The 20588-nt window shown below is 44.0% G+C and overlaps 1 protein-coding gene across 1 annotated transcript in view; it reads left to right on the top strand.

The window, feature by feature from the left end:
• The first annotated feature begins 523 nt into the window (after positions 1 to 523).
• The window catches only part of PCBD2 (pterin-4 alpha-carbinolamine dehydratase 2), a 57613-nt gene continuing 37548 nt past the window's right edge, over positions 524 to 20588 (top strand). Inside the window, exons 1-2 of the mRNA XM_016197536.2 lie at positions 524 to 607; positions 12067 to 12198. Coding sequence (XP_016053022.2) covers positions 524 to 607; positions 12067 to 12198 — 216 coding nt within the window. The remainder of the gene's footprint in view (positions 608 to 12066; positions 12199 to 20588) is intronic.

Raw genomic sequence — 20588 nt, 5'->3', positions numbered from 1 at the left:
CCAGCAGGGAGCCCAGCACTGACAGGCCGGGAGTGCGCGGCGGCCAGAGGCTGGACCCCCCCCTCCCCCCCCCCCCCCGAACAGCACAGCGGGAGGTCAACCCCACGCGCCGGGGGAAGCCCAGCGCCCTGCCAGCCGCTCACCTTCCCCGCACAGATGGGGGAACTACGAACTCGGGCAAAGGAGCCGCGGAAGGGCCGCCGAGGGGCGCCGAGCGGCGCCTGCGGGGGCCTGCGGGGGCCTGCGGGGGCCTGCGGGGGCCTGCGGGGGCCTGCGGGGGCCTGCGGGGGCCTGCGGGGGCCTGCGGGGTGCGTCCGCCCGCTGCCAGCAGATTTGGCACTGAAACTGTCGGGGGCCTTCCGGGGCCGGGCCACGCCTGGCCTGTGCGGCCGGGCCGGGCTGTTCCGGGCTGTTCCGGGCTGTTCCGGGCAGCCTGGCCCGCCGGGGGGAGCTGCCCGCGGACCGGCGGCCGGGGTCCTGAGCGGCGGGCAGGCAGTGCGCCGGGCAGCTCTCGCCGGTGGCCATGGCGGCGGCTCTCGGGGCGCGGGGGGCGACGCGGCGCTTGCTGGCGGCGCTGCGGGGTTGGAGCCCGAGCCTCGCGGCCATGGTGAGTGGGTGCCGAGGCGCCCGGTGCGGGAGGAGGCCGAGGCTCCGAGGCGCGGGCTGAGGGGCGGGAGGGACCGAAGTGCGCCGGGCTTTCGGGCTCGGACTTCGGTAGCGGCGCCGGTCAGACGCGCTGGTCCGAGACTTTTCCCTTGGTTTAAAAAAATCTTGCAGTCTACGAAATTCTCAACCGGAAAACTAACGAGGACGACCTTTGTTCTTTAGAAAATATATAAGTAGTTGTAAAAATACTTGATGGTTAGGGTCATCGATGTGACTAAAAGTGCTGTTCGCTCCTCTAGGTTGTACGCTCGGTGAGAGCAGGGACCGTCTCCTCAGGGCGCGCTCGCTGTAAATGGGGTGACCGAATGTTGAATTAACTAATTTGTGTTGGTGTGATTCTTTTTGAGAAATTATTAATAAATTATCTTTATGGTGACACATCGATTCTTCTTTCCTCTTACGGGTAGCGTCCGTCGTTTTTCCTGCTTTTGAAATTAATATATTGGGGGTAAATTAGAGTGAAAGTTTTAACGTGCAGCACCACCTAGTGGGGAAATGTTGCATTAAACTCATTTTATCTTAAGTTGCTTGTTAGAGCCCATTTGGCAGTTTGCAATTAAAAAAATTTTTTTAAATTGATTTTTAGAGAGAGAGAGGGAGGGAGAGGGAGAGAGAGAGAAACATCGATGTGAGAGCAAAACATCGATTGGCTGCCTCCTGCGTGCCCTCTACTAAGGATGGAGCCCCCAACCGGGGGCATGTGCCCTGACCAGGAATCAAACCAGCACCCCCCACCCTTTGGTGCACCCCACGTCGCCCAACCAACTGAGCAACACGGGCCAGAGCAGTTTGCAGTATTTTGGTAGAAATTAAAAATACCTCGAGGATGGAGGAAGATAAGCACCTTGCTTCATGGCCATTAAGGTGAGTGCACAAGTTAGGTGCTTACTGCCACCTAGGCATGTCTCCAGGCGTAACTCTAATCCAGGTTCTGGTGATTAAGTTCAATTAGGATGTGCAGGGAGGAATGAATAAACAGACAGGTTCTGAGTGACTGCCACGTGCTATGCTGGGTGCCTTCACATTCAAAATCTCTTTAATTGAAGCCTTTAAAAATCTTATCAGCTTGATATTGTAATATCCCCATTATAGACATTAGGATACTGGTATTCAGAGAGGCTAAGTGATTTGTTCAGCATCCCACAGCTTAAAGTAACAAAACTAGACCTTAAGTCAAGTTTATGCTCTTCAGATCCTTTGCTTTTTCCTGTCCCTACCCTTAACTCCTATAGAAAAAAAGTTAAGCCCACCACAAAGGGTTCTGCAGAGGGTGTGTCCCTCAGGCAGCCAGCATGATCCCTGTTCCTGTGCAGACATCTGTGGTGAGCACAGAGTGCATACTATTGACCTCATTGGGGATGTGGATGGCTGAGAACAAAACAGCTCTGTGCTTGTTCCACAGACTGCAGGTGACTGCTGCATTACCTACATCATGGTTAATAGTTTTCTTTACAGCTATTCAATGTGGACACAGAAAATTCCATGTCTCTCCCCCCCCAATACTCTGAGTTGACTTAAAATATTTATGTGTTTAATAAGACTTTTATATTATTACCTATAGTGGGTCTTTGTGTGAAAAATTTCAGAAAAACTCATTTTAAAAGGGATGAATTGATATTTAGGTTCTTAATAGTAAATATTTTTTGATAAAAAGCCTTTGAATGTTTTCATCTAATTAACAGGTATTTTCATTTTTCTCTTCTGTTAGTTGTAAGGGTAGCTGACTTAGCAAAGAAGAGAGACTAGAAAACTGGTTCTTTAGCATCCTTTTTTCCTCTTCATAGAATAAGTTGTCTTTAAAAAAATTTTTAAATTTCAGTTAGAGTTGACATTCAGTATTATCTTATAGTAGTTTCAGGTGTACAGCATAGTGACTAGACATTAATGTAACTTACGAAGTGATCTCCCCAATAACTTGAGTACCCACCTGGCACAATTCATAGTTAATACAATACTATTATAATAAAATATATCTTTATTGATTTCAGAGAGAAAGGGGAAGGGAGAGAGAAATAGAAACATCAGTGATGAAAGAATCATTGATTGGCTGCCTCCTGCACGCCCCCTGGGGATGGAGCCTGAAACCAGGGTATATGCCCTGACTAGGAATCGAACCATGATCTCCTGGTTCATGGGTTGATGCTCAACCACTGAGCCATGCGGGCTGGACAGTTTTTACAATATTCCCTATGCTGTACTTTACATCCCCCTATTTTGTAACTACCAATTTGTACTTCTTCATTCCTTCACCTTTTTCACCTATTCCCCTAATCCACCTCCCATCTGGCAGCCATCAGTTTGTTCTCTGGATCTGTGAGTCTGTTTCTGTTTTGTTTGTTCATCTGTGTTGTTCTTTAGAGTTCACATATAAATGAAATCATATGCTGTTCATCTTTCTCTGACTGACTTATTTCATTTAGCATAATACCCTATAGGTTCATCTCTGCTGTCTTAAATGGTAAAGTTTCATTATTTTTTATGGCCGAATAATACTCCATTGTATATATACTCTATTGTACCACGTCTTTATCCAATCATCTGTTGATTGGCACTTAGGTTGCTTCCATATCTTGGCTATTGTAAATAATGCAGTGAATATAGGGGTGCATATATCTTGAAATTAGTGTTTTGGATTTTTTTGGATTAATACCCAGAAGTGGAATTGCTGGGTCATAAGTTAGTTCTACTTTTAATTTTTTGAGGACCCTCTATAATGTTTTCCATAGTGGCTGCACCAATTTGCAATCCCACCAATCTCAGTGTACAAGGGTACCCTTTTCTTCACATCCTCTCCAACACTTCTTTGTTGATTTATTGATGATAGCTATTCTGACAGGTGTGAGGTGATATCTCATTGGGACTTTAATTTGCATTGTTGAGGATTTTTTGCATCTATGTTCATCAGGAATATTAGCCTATAATTTTCTTTTTTATAAGGTCTTTGTCTGGTTTTGGAATCAGGGTAACGATGGCCTTGTAAAATGAGTTTGGGAGCCTTCTCTCTTTTTGAAGTTTTTGGAATAGTTTGAGAAGAACTGGTGTTAATTCTTCTTTGAATGTTTGGTAAAATTTACCTGTGAAACCATCTGGTCCAGGACTTTTGTTTGTTGGGAATTTTTTATTATTATTTCTTTTCTTCTACTCACTTTGAGCTTTGTTTGCTGTTCTTTTTCTAGTTCCTTTAGGTGTAAGTTTAGATTGTTTATTTGAGATTTTTCTTGTTTCTTGAGGTAGGCCTGTATTACTATGAATTTCCCTCTTAGTATTGCTTTCACTGTGTCCCATAGATTTGGGGCTGTTGTGTTTTTATTTTTATTTGTTTCGAGGTATCTTTTAAAAAATATGTTTTTATTGATTTTAGAGAGAGGGAGTGGGGGAGAGAGAGAGAAATATCAGTGTGAGAGAGAAACATCAATCGGTTGCCTCCTGTATGCACCCCAAATCTGCAACCTGGGCATGTGCCCTGACCAGGAATCGAACTGGTGACCTTTCAGCACATGGGAGGATGCTCAACTGAGCTACACCGGCCATGGCTCAAATTATCTTTTTTTTTTTTTTAAACTAAAAGATATCTTTATTGATTTCAGAGAGAGATGGAGAGAGAGGTAGAAACATCAATGATGAGCGAGTCATTGATCGGCTGCCTCCTGCATTACCCCCAGTGGGGCTCAAGCCCACAACCCTGGCATGTTACCTGATAGGGAATTGAATTGTGATCTCCTGGGCCATAGATTGAAGCTCAACTGCCGAGCCACACTGGCTCAAGGTATCATTTGATTTCTTCCTTGATCTCATTGTTAACCCATTCATTGTTTAGTAGCATGTTATTTAGCCTCCATGTGTTTGTTTTTCAAATTTTTTTTTTATAATTGAATTTTTTTATAATCTAATTTCACATCATTGTGATTAGAGAAGATGCTTGATATGATGTCAGTCTTTTTAAATTTATTGAGACTTATGTGGCCTAACATGTGATCTGTCCTGGAAAATGTTCCATGTGCACCTGAAAAGAATATATATTTGCTGCTTTGGGATGAAATGCTCTAAAAATTTTAATTAAATACATCTGGTCTAATGTGTCATTTAAGGCTGCTGCTTTCTTGTTGATTTTCTGTCTGGAAGATCTATCCATTGATGTCAATGGGGCATTAAAATCTCCTACTACGACTGTATTACTGTCACTCTCTCCCTTTATGTCCATTAGTATTTGCTTCATATATATATGTAGGTTCTCCTGTTGGGTGCATAAGTGTTTACAAGGAGTCTATCCTTTTGTTGAATTGATCCCTTTATCATTATGAAATGTCCTTTGTCCCTTATTATAGCCTTTGTTTTATTTATTAATTAAAATATGTATTTATTTCAGAGAGAGGAGGGGGGAGAGAGAGAGATAAACATCAATGATGAGAGAATCATTGATCGGCTGCCTCCTGCACGCCCCCTGCTGGGGATGCAGCCTGAAACCCAGGCATTTGACCTGACGGGGAATTGAACCACAATCTCCTGGACCCATAGGTCGATGCTCAACTGCTGAGCCACACTGGTTGGGCTATTGCCTTTGTTTTAAAGTCTGTTTTGTTTGATATAAGTATTGCTACCCCAGTTTTTTCTCTCATTTCCATTTGCATTAAATATCTTTTTCTATCCCTTGACTTTCAGTCTGTGTGTGTCTTTTGATCTGAAGTGGGTCTCATGTAGACAGCATATGTATGGGTCTTGTTTTCTTATCCATTTAGCCACCCTATGTCTTTTGATTAGAACATTTAGTCCGTTTAATTTAAAGTGATTATTGATATGTATGTAGTTATTGACATTTTATTATTCATATCTATGTTCCTCCTCCTCTTCCTCCTCCTTCATCGTTGTCTCTTTAAGACTTTTTGTTGCTGGCTGGGTGTGGCTCAGTGGTTGAGCATCGACCTAGGATCCAGGAGATCGATGTTCGATTCCCCGGTTAGCGCCCATGCCTGAGTTGCAGGCTCGATCCCCAGTTGGGGGAGTATAGGAGGCAGCCGATCAATGACGATTCTCTCATCATGGATGTTTCTCTCTTTCTCCCTCTCTCCCTCTCTCTTCCTCTCTCTGAAATCAATAAAGATATATTCTAAAAAAACAAAACAAAACAAAAAAAGATTTCTTGTAATACTGGTTTGGTAGTGATGAACCCCTTTAACTTTTTCTGATCTGGGAAGATCTTTATCTCTCCTTTAATTTTAAATGACAGTCTTGCTGGGTAGAGTAGTCTTTGGTTGTAGGTCGTTGCTTTTCATGCCAGTCCCTTCTAGTCTGAAAAGTTCTTGCTGAGAAATCAGCTGACAATCTTATGGGAACTCCCTTGTAGGTAACTAACTGCCTTTCTATTGGTGCTGTTCATATTCTCTCTTTGTCTTTAACCTTTGCCATTAAAAAAAAAGCTCTTTAATATACAAACTGTAATCATCAACAGCATTCCACATAGCAGCGAAGGGATGGGGAATGTGGCAGAGTATGGCAGCGGGAGGGAGGTTTTCAGGGTCCCAGTTTCTCATCCCTGCAGTCTCTCTGTAGCCTGTGAGAGCATGTTAACCTTTGCCATTTTATTTTATTAACCTTTGGCATTTTAATTATGATGTGTCTTGGTGTGGGCCTCTTTGGGTTCATCTTGTTTGGGACCCTCTGTGCTTCCTAGACTTGTATGTTTATTCCTTTGCCAGGTTAGGGAGATTTTCTCTCATTATTTCTTCAAATAGGTACTCAGTCCCTTGTTGCTTCTCTTCTTCCGGTATCCCTATCGTGCAAATGTTGTTCTACTTGATGTTTTCCCAGAGGTACCTTAAACTACCCACATTTAAAAATATAAATATAGTTTTTGGTGTTCCAGTTGGTGGTTTTCTGCTGCCTTGCCTTATAAGTTGCTGGTTTGATCCTCTGCTTCATTTAATCTGCTGTTGATTCCTTCTAGTGTTTTCTTCATTTCAGTTATTGTACTCTTCATTTCTGACTGGTTATTTTTTATGATTTCTATGTCCTTTTTTATGCTTACTATCTCTTTGTTGAAGTTCTCACTAAGTTTCTTGAGCATCCTTATAACCTGTGTTTCAACCTCTGTATCTGGTGGATCACTTGCCTCTGTTTTGTTCGTATATTTTTCTGGAGTTTTCTTCTGTTCTTTCATTTAGGACATGTTTCTTTGTCTCCTCATTTTGGCTGTCTCTCTGTGTTTGTTTCTATATATTAGGTAGATCTGCTACATCTCCCAGCCTTGGCAGTGTGGCCTATGTAGTAGTTGTCCGGGGGGGCCCAGTAACACAGTGTCCCCGATCACCTGTGCTGGGTGCTTCAGGAGTATTCCTTGTGTGGGTGTGCCCTCCTGTTCTAGTTGAGTCTTTTTTTTTTTTTGAGAGATCCTGCCTCAGGTTTATTTGCACAAATGGCACCAGCCCCATGCAGACAGCAGTCCAGGAGTCAAACCAGTCCTTCCATCCTGACATTGGCAGACGGAGGACTCTATTCTGGAGCCTTTGTGGAGGCCTGGGCACCTTTGGGAGCCTGAGCCTTGATTTGAGTGTTGGTCTTAGACTTTGACCAGCGGAGCCTGACACCCTTGGTGATTCAGGTACGAGCCCATTTCCCAAGCTTGGGGTGAAGGATGTAGGCAAGTTGATTGAGCTTATAACTGCTGCCTTTTGGGATCTTGGGCTTGACCTCCTTGGGCTTTACAAGGGCCTTGATAGCTGCAGCATGTGCACTGATGGCCTTGGTGTTGTCGGCCTGCATCTTCTTCAGGCCCTTCTTGTAGTGCTTCTTGGCAAAGCTCATGTTTCTCAGGAACTTGAGGTCAACCCCCTTAAGACATTTGTGTCTTTATGATCTGGATTTCTTGATGCTGTTTCTGGGCCATTTTCAGGATTCTTTGTGCATGGTATGGTTCTTGGACTTGGCCATGTCTGCATCAAAGCCCGTGGCTCCCGAAGTGCCTTGGACCAGAAGAGAGTGTGTAGTTGAATCTTGATTGCTGTTGGCATGTCAGTGGATGGGATTGACCCTCAGATGTGAGGATTGACCAGAACCACAGCATACGAGCTACTGTGTGGGGCCTGACCTCACAGAGTGGGATTCACCCCAGTGGGCTCTTTTGCTGGCAAAGATTTACCTTTAGGCGTGCCCCTTGTGGAGCTAATTGGGTGGTGGTCTGTTGTGGTCTGAAACAAGCCACTGGTGTGTTTCTGAGGCCTCTTGGAAAGTGCTCAGGTGCAGGCCCAGGTCAGCATCTGTTATGACCAGCCTGGGGTTACCTAGTAGGGGCAACAAAGCTGTCTGTGGTTGTTAGGTGCCTGTGCTGGATCTGGAGAGGCCACACTGTGAACTGAGTAGCTTCTACCAGTACCAGCCCTAGGACAGCTCAGCAAAATACACAGGGCACCATGAAGTCTGCCTGTCAGCTGCCCATAAAGCTCAGTTACTGAAAAATTCTCGGGCAGTATGCAAGTTTTGTGAGGTGGGGTCTCGGAGTCACCAAGGTGGGAAGAGTAGTGTTCATCAGATTAATGTAGATTCAGAATGGTGTTGGTACTGAACCTGGGTCCATTCAGCAAAGGGCATACTGGGGCCTGCAGTTGCCCGCCTGGGACCTGCAGACCTTTGAGAGTTCTTGTTTGTTTTAATTTACTTTAGAGAGGGAGGAAAGGAGAGAGAGAAAGATAAACATTGATGTGAGAGAGCTACATCCATCAGTTACCTCCTGAACTTGCCCAGACCAGAGATGGGACCCACAACCTAGGTATGTGCCCTCACCAGGAATTGAACCCACGACCTTCCATTGTGCATTGGACAATGCTCCAACCAACTGAGCCACACCAGCCAGGGCTTGAGAGGTTGTTTTTGTTTTGTTTTCTTTTTTTCTTAGGGCTTGAGAGTTTTTAAGGATGACTTCAGCACTGGGCCTGCTCCCAGTGCTGAAATAGCCTCTGGTGGTCCTCAATTTGGGTGTGGTGGGGCCTCAGGGAGTCATCAGGGTGGAGGGAGTGCAGTCCACTGGGCTAATGCAGATTCACATTTGGCCGTGTTGGGGGAGGGCTCGGCACAGGAAAGATGGCAGGAGGAGAGCTCAACACAGGAACAGTGGCAGCTGTCCCTCCAACCTTTACCTTGAAGCCACACAACTCAGTTTCTCCTTGTACATCTCTGGCACCCTTTGACCTTGACGAATTCCTTGAGGGTTTATTTTGTTTTTATTTAATTTTATTATTTCCGTCACCATTTATCCCATGTCCTCTTCCCCCTTCCCCTCCCCCTCCCCGCAATCACCACACTGTTGTCCTTGTCCAGGAGTTCTTTCCCTTTTTTCCCCTCAAGGGTTTTTTGTTGCTGCTGTTGTTGAGAGTATGACAGATGTCCCCCATTTCCCCTCCCCTTTCCCCCCTCCACCCACCTCCCACCCCACCCCAAGCCTTCACCTATCTATTGTCTGTGCCCATGGGCTGTTCATATATGTTTGTAATTCTTTGGTTAATCTCTTCCCGCCCTCCTTCCTGCCTTCCCTCTGAGATCTGCCAGTCTGTTTCATGTTTCCATGTCTGTGGTCCTATCTTGTTCATCAATTTATTTTGTTCTTTAGAGTCCACATATAAATGATATTTGTCTTTCTCTGCCTGGCTTATTTTGCTTAGCATAATATTCTCCGGGTCCATCCATACTATCCCAAAGGGTACGAGATTCTTCTTTATAGCTGTGTAGTACCCCATGGTGTAAAAGTCCCACAGCTTTTTATCCGCTCATCTACTGATGGGCACTTGGGCTGTTTCCAGATCTTAGCTATTGTAAATTGTGCTGCTATAAATATAGGGTTGCATATATTCTTTCTGATTTGTGTTTTGGGATTCTTAGGATATATTCCCAGAAGTGGGATCACTGGGTCAAATGACAGTTCCTTTTTAAGAAAGACTGCAATAGGCTCAGGCTGGCTCTTGCTGAAAGAGCCTCAGGCAGTGCATGAGTTGAGTCTGGGGCAGATCTCAGGGAGTCGTCAGGGTGGAGTACAGTTCACCAGGTTAATGCAGATTCACATTTGGCCTTGTAGAGGAGGGCTCAACATAGGAAAATGGTGCCTGTTGGCTGTATGGGGGGAGCGCTGAACACAGGGACAATGATGAATGTCACCTCAGCTCTTCTCCTGAAGGCACACGACCTCCCTCCACTCCTTGAGAGTTTCTTAAGAAAGACTGCAACAGGCCCAGGCTAGCTGTCACCAAAAGTGCCTTGGATGATACACGAGTTGAGTGGGGGTTGGTTTCGGGGAGTTGTCAGAGTGGAACTAGTTCTCCAGGCTAATGCAGATTCAGATTTGGCTATGTGGTGGGAGAGCTCAGTACAGGAAAGATGGTGCCTGCCTGCTGCCAGCTGTGGGGGAGGAGGGCTCAACACAGGGACAATGGCAACTGTCCCTTCAGCCCTAGCCCTGAAACCACACAACTCAGTTTCTTCCTGTATGTCTCTGGTGCCTCCCGAGCCACTGTCCCTCCGCAGAAGCCCAGGGTGAATGCCTGGGAGTGACTGAGTCTGTGTGTGGGCCCTTTAAGAGGATGCCTGGGTTTTCAGCGGCCTTCCATGTCACCCAGAGGAATGGAATCTCCCCACTGACTTTCGCAGCTGGATGTTGTGTGGGCACCTCTTTCTGGCAGTGTTGCTCTGGGCTGGGGAGGCCAGTGTGGGGCTGGGACTTCTGGCTCTTCAGGGGAAACCTCTGTAGCTGTGATATTCCTCCCAATTCTCAACTGCCACTCTTGGGTGTGAGTCATCCCATTTCACATCTCCCCCTCCCCTATCAGTGTCCTCGTAGCTTCTTTATATCCTTAGTTATAGGATTTCTGTTCAGCTAGTCTTCAGGTTGTTCTCTAGGTTGGTTGTTCTGTAATTTACTTGTAATTTTGATGTGTTCATGGAAGGAGAAGAGCACAGTGCTCATACTCCACCATCTTGACGTGAACCTCTAGAATAAGTTGTCTTAAAGTAAGTTTACTGACTTTGCTTTCTTACATTAATGTCAGTAATAAAAGGTTTTAGGATTTCTGAAGTGGGAATGAGTTGCAGTTTCATGGTGGAAGATCTAGCTCAGCTCCCAGTTACCCTTTGAAGAGAAACCCTCATATTAGCTCATTCTTTCTGGGTGACAGTCCCTCTCTTACCTAAACTTGCAGCAGCCCTGCAAATAGGTAAGGCAAGAGTTTTTTTTTGTTTTGTTTGTTTTTTTAATCCTCACTCAAGGATATTTTTTCCATTGCTTTTCAGAGAGAATGGGGTGGGGGGAGAAAGAGAGAAACAGAAACATCGATGTGAGAGAGAGATATCGATTGGTTGCCTCTTGCAGGTCTCCCGACCAGGGCCAGAGATGGAGCCTACAACTGAGGTACGTTCCCGTGGCCAGAATCGAACCTGGGGCCCTTCAGTCTGAGGGGAAACACTCTAACCACTGAGCCAGACTGGCAAGGGTGGTAAGGAAAGAGTTTTTGATTGGCACGTATGTCATAATGAGAATGAAACTCTTCTGACTTCTAGTAGAGTGCCCTTCTCTTCTCTCTCTGGCCATGATGCTTAGGTTTCTTTCAGTTAAAAAACAAAAAGTATGGGAAGTGTGGGCCTGTTAACCAACAGAACTCCAGGTTTGTGAATGTCATCATTACGGTGATCAGGAACAAGGTGAACAATACACACAGGTGCTTTTGACTGGGCAGTGCTCTAGCCAGGCTGTGGAGGGAGTTTGTCTTACTTGTGGTCTGAGAAAACTCACTTCACTAAGACAAAGGGCTTTTTATCTGTAGTCCAGAGGGTCTGTGGACCCCAGAAGTTATTATCAAAATCCTGTGTAAATGTGCATTTGTTCTTTCCTCCTCTGGGGATTAGTTTTCATCAGATCTGAAAGGGGATGGTGAACCCAGATAATTAAGTCCCATGTCAGTATTGGGACCATCCAAAGACCATTAGAACAGGAGTTTATAGCCCTGAGTTCTAATCCTAGTCCTGCCAGTGTACTTGCAGGGTTTCTTTGGGTGAGTGTATTTACCTTAGTTTCCTAAGTCCCGGAATGCTGGCTGTTGTTAATGGTCATTGGTAGGATGGCCAGTGGTAATGGTCAGTCTCAGTTGTATCTGTAATAAATGAGAGAAACTGAATTGTGAAGTTTAAGACAGTGGTAAGGGGTAATAAGACACCTGCCATACCATCGAAGCAGCTTATGTTGTACAGAGCTAGCCTTGTTTTTGTCTATATTTTGAGAAGTTTGTATTTGGAGACCAGAGGCACCAAAGGTGTTTAGAAAGTGTTGCCCTTAAGACTTTTTTCTACATATTTAATAAGGAAAAGAGTTATAAGTATATTTGAGTTTAAACTCCCATATTGCAGATATTAAATGTATTCTTTTCATAGTCAGCAGATGCTCACTTGTTGACAGCAGAGGAGAGGAACCAAGTTATACTCGACCTTAAAGCAGCAGGATGGTCGGAATTAAGAGAGAGAGATGCCATCTACAAAGAGTTCTCCTTCAGAAATTTTAATCAGGTAATTATTACATATATTTGCTAGTACCTTCGTCTGTTTTTGTCATCTTAACTCTTCATAACACTACTGATTGTTTGATCCCATGTGGATCCAGGGTCCAAATCCTCTTCTTTAAGAATTCAATGATAGTTACTCAATCCTTGTTGACATTTGATACCACCCAACTGAGTGGGTGATTCTTATTTAGCTCTAGGTGAATAGGGTGGTTTGTGTCATTTGGAAAATCAAATTCTGAAACCACTATTGCTTTGATTTGGTGTTGATTTAGTTTCCTTTCACATTTTAAATAACATGGTAAGAGAGTGTGAGTTTTTTTATGTTTATCAAAAGGGGCCATAAGTAATAACGGTTGAGAAACACACACCAGCTTGACTGATTCCCCCTGATTTTCTTGGATGATTGTCAAGTTTTCTTCCTCCCTCTAGTTGTATTTCTGTCTAAATCATCTCCCAAGCTTCACCCTTTTCTCTGATTGTCTTATTTCCCCCAAGCCCAAAAGCCAGCCCTTGAAACTTTTCTTAAAAGCTGATCTCCAGGTGGAGACTCAGCCTTAACAAGGTAACTGTTCCATTAGGGCACCACCCTGTTTAGAGAGTCATCTCCCATGACTTACCCTTCAGTTCTGACTCCATTGCATTTATATAAGGTCAATACTTCTGACTGTTTCATGTTTGTTCAGTTCTTTTGGTAATCCCCTGGATAGATTTATTGTTTTTATTTATATTAGGTGTCAGCATCTAGAAGGCAGATGTTTGCTTAAATAACTCTCTTTTGTACCTAACATAGTTCTGTGTACAAATAGGTATTGGATAAATGCAGATATTGATTACAGTGTTTGCTCATTTCTGGAAGGGTGTGTGAGGACCAGATTTCCACCAAAGAAAGCTCCGACGTGTTTTCCTAGTAAATGCTGTTGGCTCCACTGAGCTGCGTGCCCTGTTTTGCTCTCCATCCATCTGGCTTCCAGCCTTCTGCTGTGAGTCTCCCAACTCCTGAGGAAACCTGGACCAAGCTGGCTCCCTGTCACTGCTGCCCCGTATGCTCACAAGCTCTTGTCAGGGGCTTAGCACTCTGTGGCTGGTGGCAGGGAATCCCATTGGTACAGTAAGCTTGTGCATAAGCTCTAGGTAGCATTTTCCAAGCTTATTAAAATTCTTACATGTGTACAGCCTGACTTCTTTAAGCCTGGGCTAATTTATTGGGCTTGAACATGTGGCTTAAAGTACTTGAGTAGTGTTGCCTCAGGCTCTGCCCATGAGTCAGTCATTCAGCCCTACTCTAACCTTGTGCTGGGTGACTTTCGGAAATGGGAAGGAAGGGAAGCTGTCAGGCCATCCTTGATTAATTGTAACATTATTTACCAGGACATCTAATTAAATGGATTTTTTTTCTCCCTTCATACAGCTTTTTAGGAGAAAGAGGCAGATGACAAGAAAATCATCTGATGTCAGGGAATGTATTCAGAGAACCAGCACTGAGGTTATATCCTAGAGTCATTTTTACAGCCAGGCTCCTATGGCTTCTGCATGTATGGTGGCTTATCATGGCAACTGATGTCCTGATAGCTGTCAGTGCCCACCAGCAAAAGACCACCGGAAACACAGATTGGTTGAAAAGCTGGGCTTATTGCTTGTTGAAGCTAGGGAGAACACAAAGCACAGGGAACTGTGGGCCATCTCAGGAAGATGGTGTTAGACACATTACAGGATTTGGACTTGTGTTAGTGAGTTGGGAGAGTTTTTAAGGAATTAGGGCTTTGTTCTGGGGTGGATGCTGTCAGAAAATGGGTAATTCTAAAATTCAGTATTTTTTTTCTTAAATTGAAGAAATCCTTTTACAAAAAATGTTTTTATTTAAGTATAGTTGGTACGCAGTGTTATCTTAGTTATATTAGTTTCTGATGTACATATAACTGAGTATTTTAATAAATTTTACCTAACACAGAAATTGGTAAAAAGCAATAGTCACTTATTAGCCAGGAATGACTATTTTGTTCATGGTTTGTCTGTATTCAGATATCACTATAAAGTGTCTTATTTTTGTCTTAATTTCCTAGAAGTGGCCTGGTCATCTCAAATACAGCATAGGATTTGATCAGGTAGAGGTAAAGGTTGGTGATGACGTGTGGCTCAAGGCCGCCATCTGGACTCCTGCAGCTTTCTCTGAGGGGGATCTACTGGGTCCTGGTGGCCTCTGGGAGAGGTGGGTGCAAACTCCACAGAATGGCCTTGTCTGACGTTGATATTTATGTTCAACACTAAGGCCTAGGTGTGACTTCCAGGCCAGCTCCTAGCAACACTAAGGCCATTTGACAGTCCCAGGCCACCTCCCAGGTGTCAGGGCTGCTTTTCTCTTCCTCACAATTGGTGTTTAGAGTGGTGACCCTCTGGCACTGACAGCTCCTCACTCATCTTTCATTTAGGATAGAAAATCTGTTGTTTTTTTAATTATAAAATAATAAAACATTAAAATCAGTTGGTATAAATAAAGTTTTTCCCCATTATAACTTATAGCCTTTCTCCATAAGTCTAGTAATTTACAATGTGATAATTGTACATGCAGTTACGTTTTTAAAAATTAGTTTAATTTTTACTGTGAAAGTAATATTCATTAACTTAACAAATATTTATAAAGCATTGTCTCTGTGCCAGGCACTATAAGCTCAAGTTTGTAGCTCCCGTTCTAGTGGGGAAGATAGACAGTTAACGAATAGATAACATGAATTTGGGTAGCGATAAGTGCCAGGAAGAAGAATATAATAGGCTTTTGGAATGGAGCGTGATGTAGGGTTGAGCGCACTATTTATGATGGAGCGGTCTGGTCTAGCCGGTGTGGCTTGGTCGAGCATGGTCCCATGTACCAGAAGGTTGTGGGTTCGATTTCTGGTCAGGGCACTTGCCTGGGTTGCAGGCTCTATCACTAGTGGGGGGCATGCAGGAGGCAGCTGGTTGATGTTCTCTCATTGATGTTTCTCTCTCTCTCCCTCTCCCTCTCCCACCCTCTCTCCGGAATCAGTGAAAATATTAAAAAAAAAAAAAAAAAAAAAAAGGAGTGGGCAGGAAAGGCCCGCCTGGGGAGGGAACATCTGAGTCCTGAAGGAGCTCAGCATGTGAAGACCTAAAGAAAGAGCAAGTACAGTAAGTACAAAATTCCTGAAGCAGGCATGATCTTGGCATGACTGCGGAAGAACCAGGCCAGTGTTCTTGAGTGGACAGAAAGGAGAAGAGACTGGTAAGAGGTGAGGCTGAAGAGGGGGAGGGCTGAGAGCACAGAAGCCTTGTCAGCATGGTAAGGAGTTTGGATTTTATTCTGCGAAGCAAAGTTGTTGGAGGATTTTCAGCAGAGAAGTGCTGTGATTTGGTTTATGTTCTAAAAAGATTACTCTGACTGTTCTGTCGAGATTAGATAGTTGGAGGGCAAGAGTGGAAGCAGCCAAGCTGTGTAGGTTGCCATTGCAGTAGGCTAAGCAAGAGATGATGGGAGACTGTGGAGGTGGCAGTGGGGTGGAGAGAAATGTAGGATTCCTCATATATTTTGAAGATAGAACAGTCAAGACTTCATGTTAGTGTGGATGTGGGGGAAAGGGAGGGTCCAGGGTGAGCCCAAGGTTCTAGTTCAAGCTGTAGAGTGAAGGGTGGTGCCATGGTGTTATTACTGAGCTGGGGAAGATCGCATGGAGGGCAGGGTAGGGAATTAAGAATCCTGTTTTGTACATGTCAGGTTTAAGATACTTACAGTGTTAGTCACCCAGGTGGCTATTGGGTCAGTAGTTGGATATATGAGATGGATGTGCAGGCTGGAGATGTCAGTTTGAGAGTTGTCAGAGGGGATAATTGTGAGAGCACAGACCTGGGTCAGCAGGAAAAAAAGAGATGGAATAGGGAAGTGGAGGCACAGGGCATGGCATGTCCATTGGAATAAGAAAGAAGGCAGAGTTACGTGCATGTAGATGAAGTAGATTGCCGCATCTGCCCAAGGGAGAAGACATCATTCTCTTTTGATTGTCCCTATTTTTTTAGTGAGTTCATCAATTGGGAATGAGCAGGGGTGAGAGGGAGGAGTGTTGGAGATCTGGGAAGATAGGAAGAGGAGTGGAATAGTCATCTTGGAGATGGAGACAATGACAGTGAACTAACTAGGGAAACGTAGTTGGTTGCTGAGTAGTTCTCATTGTCACTGGAGATTTATGGTCAGACATTTAAAGTGAAGATTTTGTGTGTTTTGTCCAGCCTGCTTGGGCACAGGCTTGGAGTAGGTGCTAAGTTGGGCTTAACAAGGGCTGAACTTTTGCCAAGTGAGTACAATGGAGGAACACAGGGGCAAGAGAGAGAAAAACATTGGACCACAGAGCCTAAACTGGTGAAGAGGAAGTGCAGCTGTGATGAGATAGATAGTGAGGAGGTGGGAGTGTCATTTCACATAATCTTTTTGGAGGGCAATTGGGCAAAGTCTGTCAGCTTTTAAAATGCACGTACCCACTGTCCTAATCTCAAAATTTATCTAGATAAAGTCCTGCATGAATGCAAAATAAATATGTGAGGATGTCCATTATAGTTCTGTGGGCCTATAATTTTTTATTGGGAGCAGGCATTTTCATGTGCACATGCATACCTTGGGTAGACCATGTCTCCCTCGCTGCAGCCCTGCCCTTGGCAGAAGTTAGGAGAGGCCCACTGTGCTCCATGTGCTCCTGGCAGCTGCAGCACTCTTTCCGGCTTAAACTCTATAAAATGGAGGGAGCCATCGTCAGAACTGGTTTGCTTTCCCTTAACAGAGTTCGGCCCATTTTGGGTGTTGTTTATATATATTTTTTAATCCTCATCTGAACATATGTTTAGAGAGAAGAAGAAAGAGAGAGGGAGAGATTGCTGGGAGAGAGAGACATCAATTGGTTGTATCCCATATGTGCTTGACCAGGGATCGAACCCGCAACCTGGGTATGTGCCCTGACCGGGAATTGAACCTGCAGTCTTTTGCTGTACGGGATGATGCTCCAACCAATTGAGCCATCCAGCCAGGGCAGCATATATATTTTTAAATCTTTTTTGAGCATACAGGTAAAAAATATGTTCTGTTTTGTTCAATAGGTTCAATAGGTATGAACATTTTTCAGTTCTTTAAATAGTCTTTTCATTTACCTACAGTAAATCTTCAGGAGTAAGATTACACTTGGCTGGGTGTTACAGTTTTTAAATGGTTTGCTTATGCATTGTGTGTAAAATGGTGTCACAAGCCCTGACTGGGCAGCTCAGTTGGTTAGAGCGTTGTCCCGCTGCGCCAAGGTTGCGGGTTCAATCCCAGGTCAGGGTACGTGCAAGAATCAACCGGTGAGTGCATAAATAGGTAGAACAACAAATCCATGTTTCTTTCTCTCTCTCTCTTCCTACCTCTCTCACTCAAAAAAATGGCACCACAAGTTTGCTTTAGAATTCATTTCTTTTATTACTGTGGAAAATCAACCGTACATTTTAGAAACAGTTTTAGTGAATGTGGATGAAAAACCTTTCTCAAAGCCTTGCATTATTTTAGTTTTTACTATAAAAAAGTAAATGGCCAGCAAAGTACATTTGGACTTTTTTTCTCTTTGAGGCTTTATTCCAGGGTATAGTTAGTTCCAAATAGTCCACATGCATTTGGTATCTTAGATGGGTGCATATACTTAGGGAATATAAATGTGAAAGTTCCCCAGGGATTCTAAGAGTGTACGTGGGTGAAGTGGCCATAGGTTTCAGTGGCTGTTCATTCGCTGTCTCTCCTTGGTGGCTGTGCACCTGGAGTACGTTGTGGATTGGTGGACTGCAGTGGTGATGGTGAAACTCCGTGAGCAGTCAGAGCATGGCAGTGCCAGGACTCGAGGCAGGAAATTCCATACTTGGAGTGCTTGGACTCAGGGTGGGGTTGGCATTTGTAAAGGAGTTTTGCTTTTTTTCTTTTCATGTGGACATAAGGAGGGAGAGGTTTTTAAGTGACATATAAACTTATTCTTAGGTGTTCGGCGACTGCAAGGTGCCTGCATTGAAAGAAGAAAATGTCAGAAATGTGAGTGTGAATGTCCCATAAAGATAAATGTTATACATTGTTATGTATGGGAACAAGTGGGAAGCTTAAATCAGAGGAAATTTTAAGCTGTACAAGTGGGTCCAAAACCGGAGGCTTTGGAACCCAGGAAACAGCTACTCCAGATGCCAGCAGGTGGAGCCCTCTAGGGCAGGAGTCCAGACTGGCCAGGCACAACACAACCTTCCTTGGAAGGCTATCCCCATTCTCTCATTTCTGGATACTGGGTCCACCATTGTTCACCATGGAAATAAGCTTAGTATGAGGAATAGGTAAGCAGTGGTGGCGGGGCACCTGGCCCGGTTTGGTACCTTTTGGGTGAATGAAGAATTCTGGGTGGAGGACATGAGGAGTTTCTAATTGGTAATGGAGAACACTTTTGATGCAGGAGAAAGGGATTGAGTTTTGTGAGAAAGAACTGTGATTCCATGCCTTCCTGGAGGAGCTCCTGTCCCTTGTCTGTACTTTCTTTGGTGGGCCTGCCTACAGGGCATTTGGTTTTGTTAGATTGAATCATATGAACCGACTGATATTCAGCCAGTTTTGACCTACAAAAGTGGCACATTTACGTGGTTCAATCTGATAGCTTGTCGAAGTGTATTATCTGTTGCAGAGCAAAGTCCAGGCTTTATTTATTCCATATCTTGTTCATCACATTTTGGTTATTGTAACTGCTGCATTAAAAGACTTTTGGAGCTGGAATGGGAAGGGGCTTCTGAATGGCTGAAGCCATGGCAGTGATGCTGGTGATGGTGGTAGGGTTGTCTGTGCATCTAGCAGCAGTAGCACCATATGTGAGTTTGGGGTTTGTAAAATGTTTTTCTTCCTGTACCCAGAGCTTCTGCTGTAGAGCAGTTGAAAGTTACTGTTGCTGACTTACTTTATGAAAGTGTTTTATTGAGGAATTTGATAATAGGCTTATGGTTAACATTTTGAAACACTTAGTGACGTCAAAGGCTTGATGATATCAGAAGAAAGACAACTGCCAATGAAAACTTCAGTCTTCTGCAGGACGTGGTGGAGGTCTCCACAGCTCTTATTGGGAACGAATTAGCTCAGGTTTTATTGTTCATTGTTGAGCACCAAAGCTTGATGCACATCAGAATTATGTGATAATATAAATGTCACATCTGAGCACTCTTGAAAGCGGGAACTCAGCCTGGTGAGGATAGGGAAGCACTAGAGAGGATGGTCCCAAGGCTTAGGCATCGTATAGATCAGAAGTGTCATTTTGCTTTTATTTAATTAATTTATTTAAAAAATATATATATTTTTTATTGATTTCAGAAAGACGAAGGGAGAGGGAGAGAGATAGAAACATCGGTGAGAGAGAAACATCAGTCGTCTGCCTCCTGCACACCTCCAATCGAGCCCGCATCCTGAGCACGTGCTCTGACTGGGAATCAAACCAGTGACCTCCTGGTGCACGGGCCAACACTCAGCCAACTGAGCCACACTGGCCAGGTTCATTTTACTTTGAAAGTATAGGCTGATGTCTGTGTGTCTGGGAGCCAGGAAAAGTAAAAACTTGCGTTGTTATCACACACAGTAGCTTGCACTTAGCACGTGCCCACTGTAACCACAGCCACCTAGATACCTGAGAAAGTGTCCTTGGTTGTCATGTTATGGAGAGTAGAGACACTAACACTTTAGCATACTTTACCTAAGATTTAAGGAGCTATTAAGAATACCTGGGTGGTTTCATGTTGGTGTTCACTTTGGAGTTATTCTAGAGTTCCAGGGAGCCTTGGGCAGCCCATGCTGACCTTGTCAGGTGGTGGTGGGGACATCAGTGTTGGTGTTAGATTCTAAAATGCTATCATTTGGAGTCTTGCTTCTGCTGTTTAGGTTATAGAACAGGTTTAGACCTGATGTGTATTTGTAAAAACACATGCAATAGATAGACGAGGGGAAATGTAAAACAGGTGTCAAAAATGCAAATATGACACCACATGGCAGTGTGAAAATGCTGTGGTCATTACACAGTCCTTTAATAAAAATGGACTTTTAGCTGCATCTTTTTTTTCTTAGTCATATAGTAAATCTTCTGTTTACAGAACTTAGCCATGTATTTTGTAAAAGTCAAACAGCCAAGAAATATAATTTCCTCAACAGTCTTTGTCTTGCCCTTTTACAGATGGCGTAAAATCAGGTGTGTAAAAAATAAAAAGCAGTTTGAGCTGACGTGAAAGGTATTTCAGATTTATGCTTTGCAGATGATATTGGTATGATTAATGCATTCATTGCTTTTTTTTATTGCTTTTCACAGATAATGTACATGATGCATGGAAAATGTTGTGGGTTTAAATCTTTGCCAGGTTTAGACTGTGAAT

The sequence above is a fragment of the Miniopterus natalensis genome, chromosome 4 (assembly GCF_054644295.1).
Source record: "Miniopterus natalensis isolate mMinNat1 chromosome 4, mMinNat1.hap1, whole genome shotgun sequence".
NCBI lineage: Eukaryota > Metazoa > Chordata > Mammalia > Chiroptera > Miniopteridae > Miniopterus > Miniopterus natalensis.
This window is presented reverse-complemented; position numbering and strand designations above follow the sequence as displayed.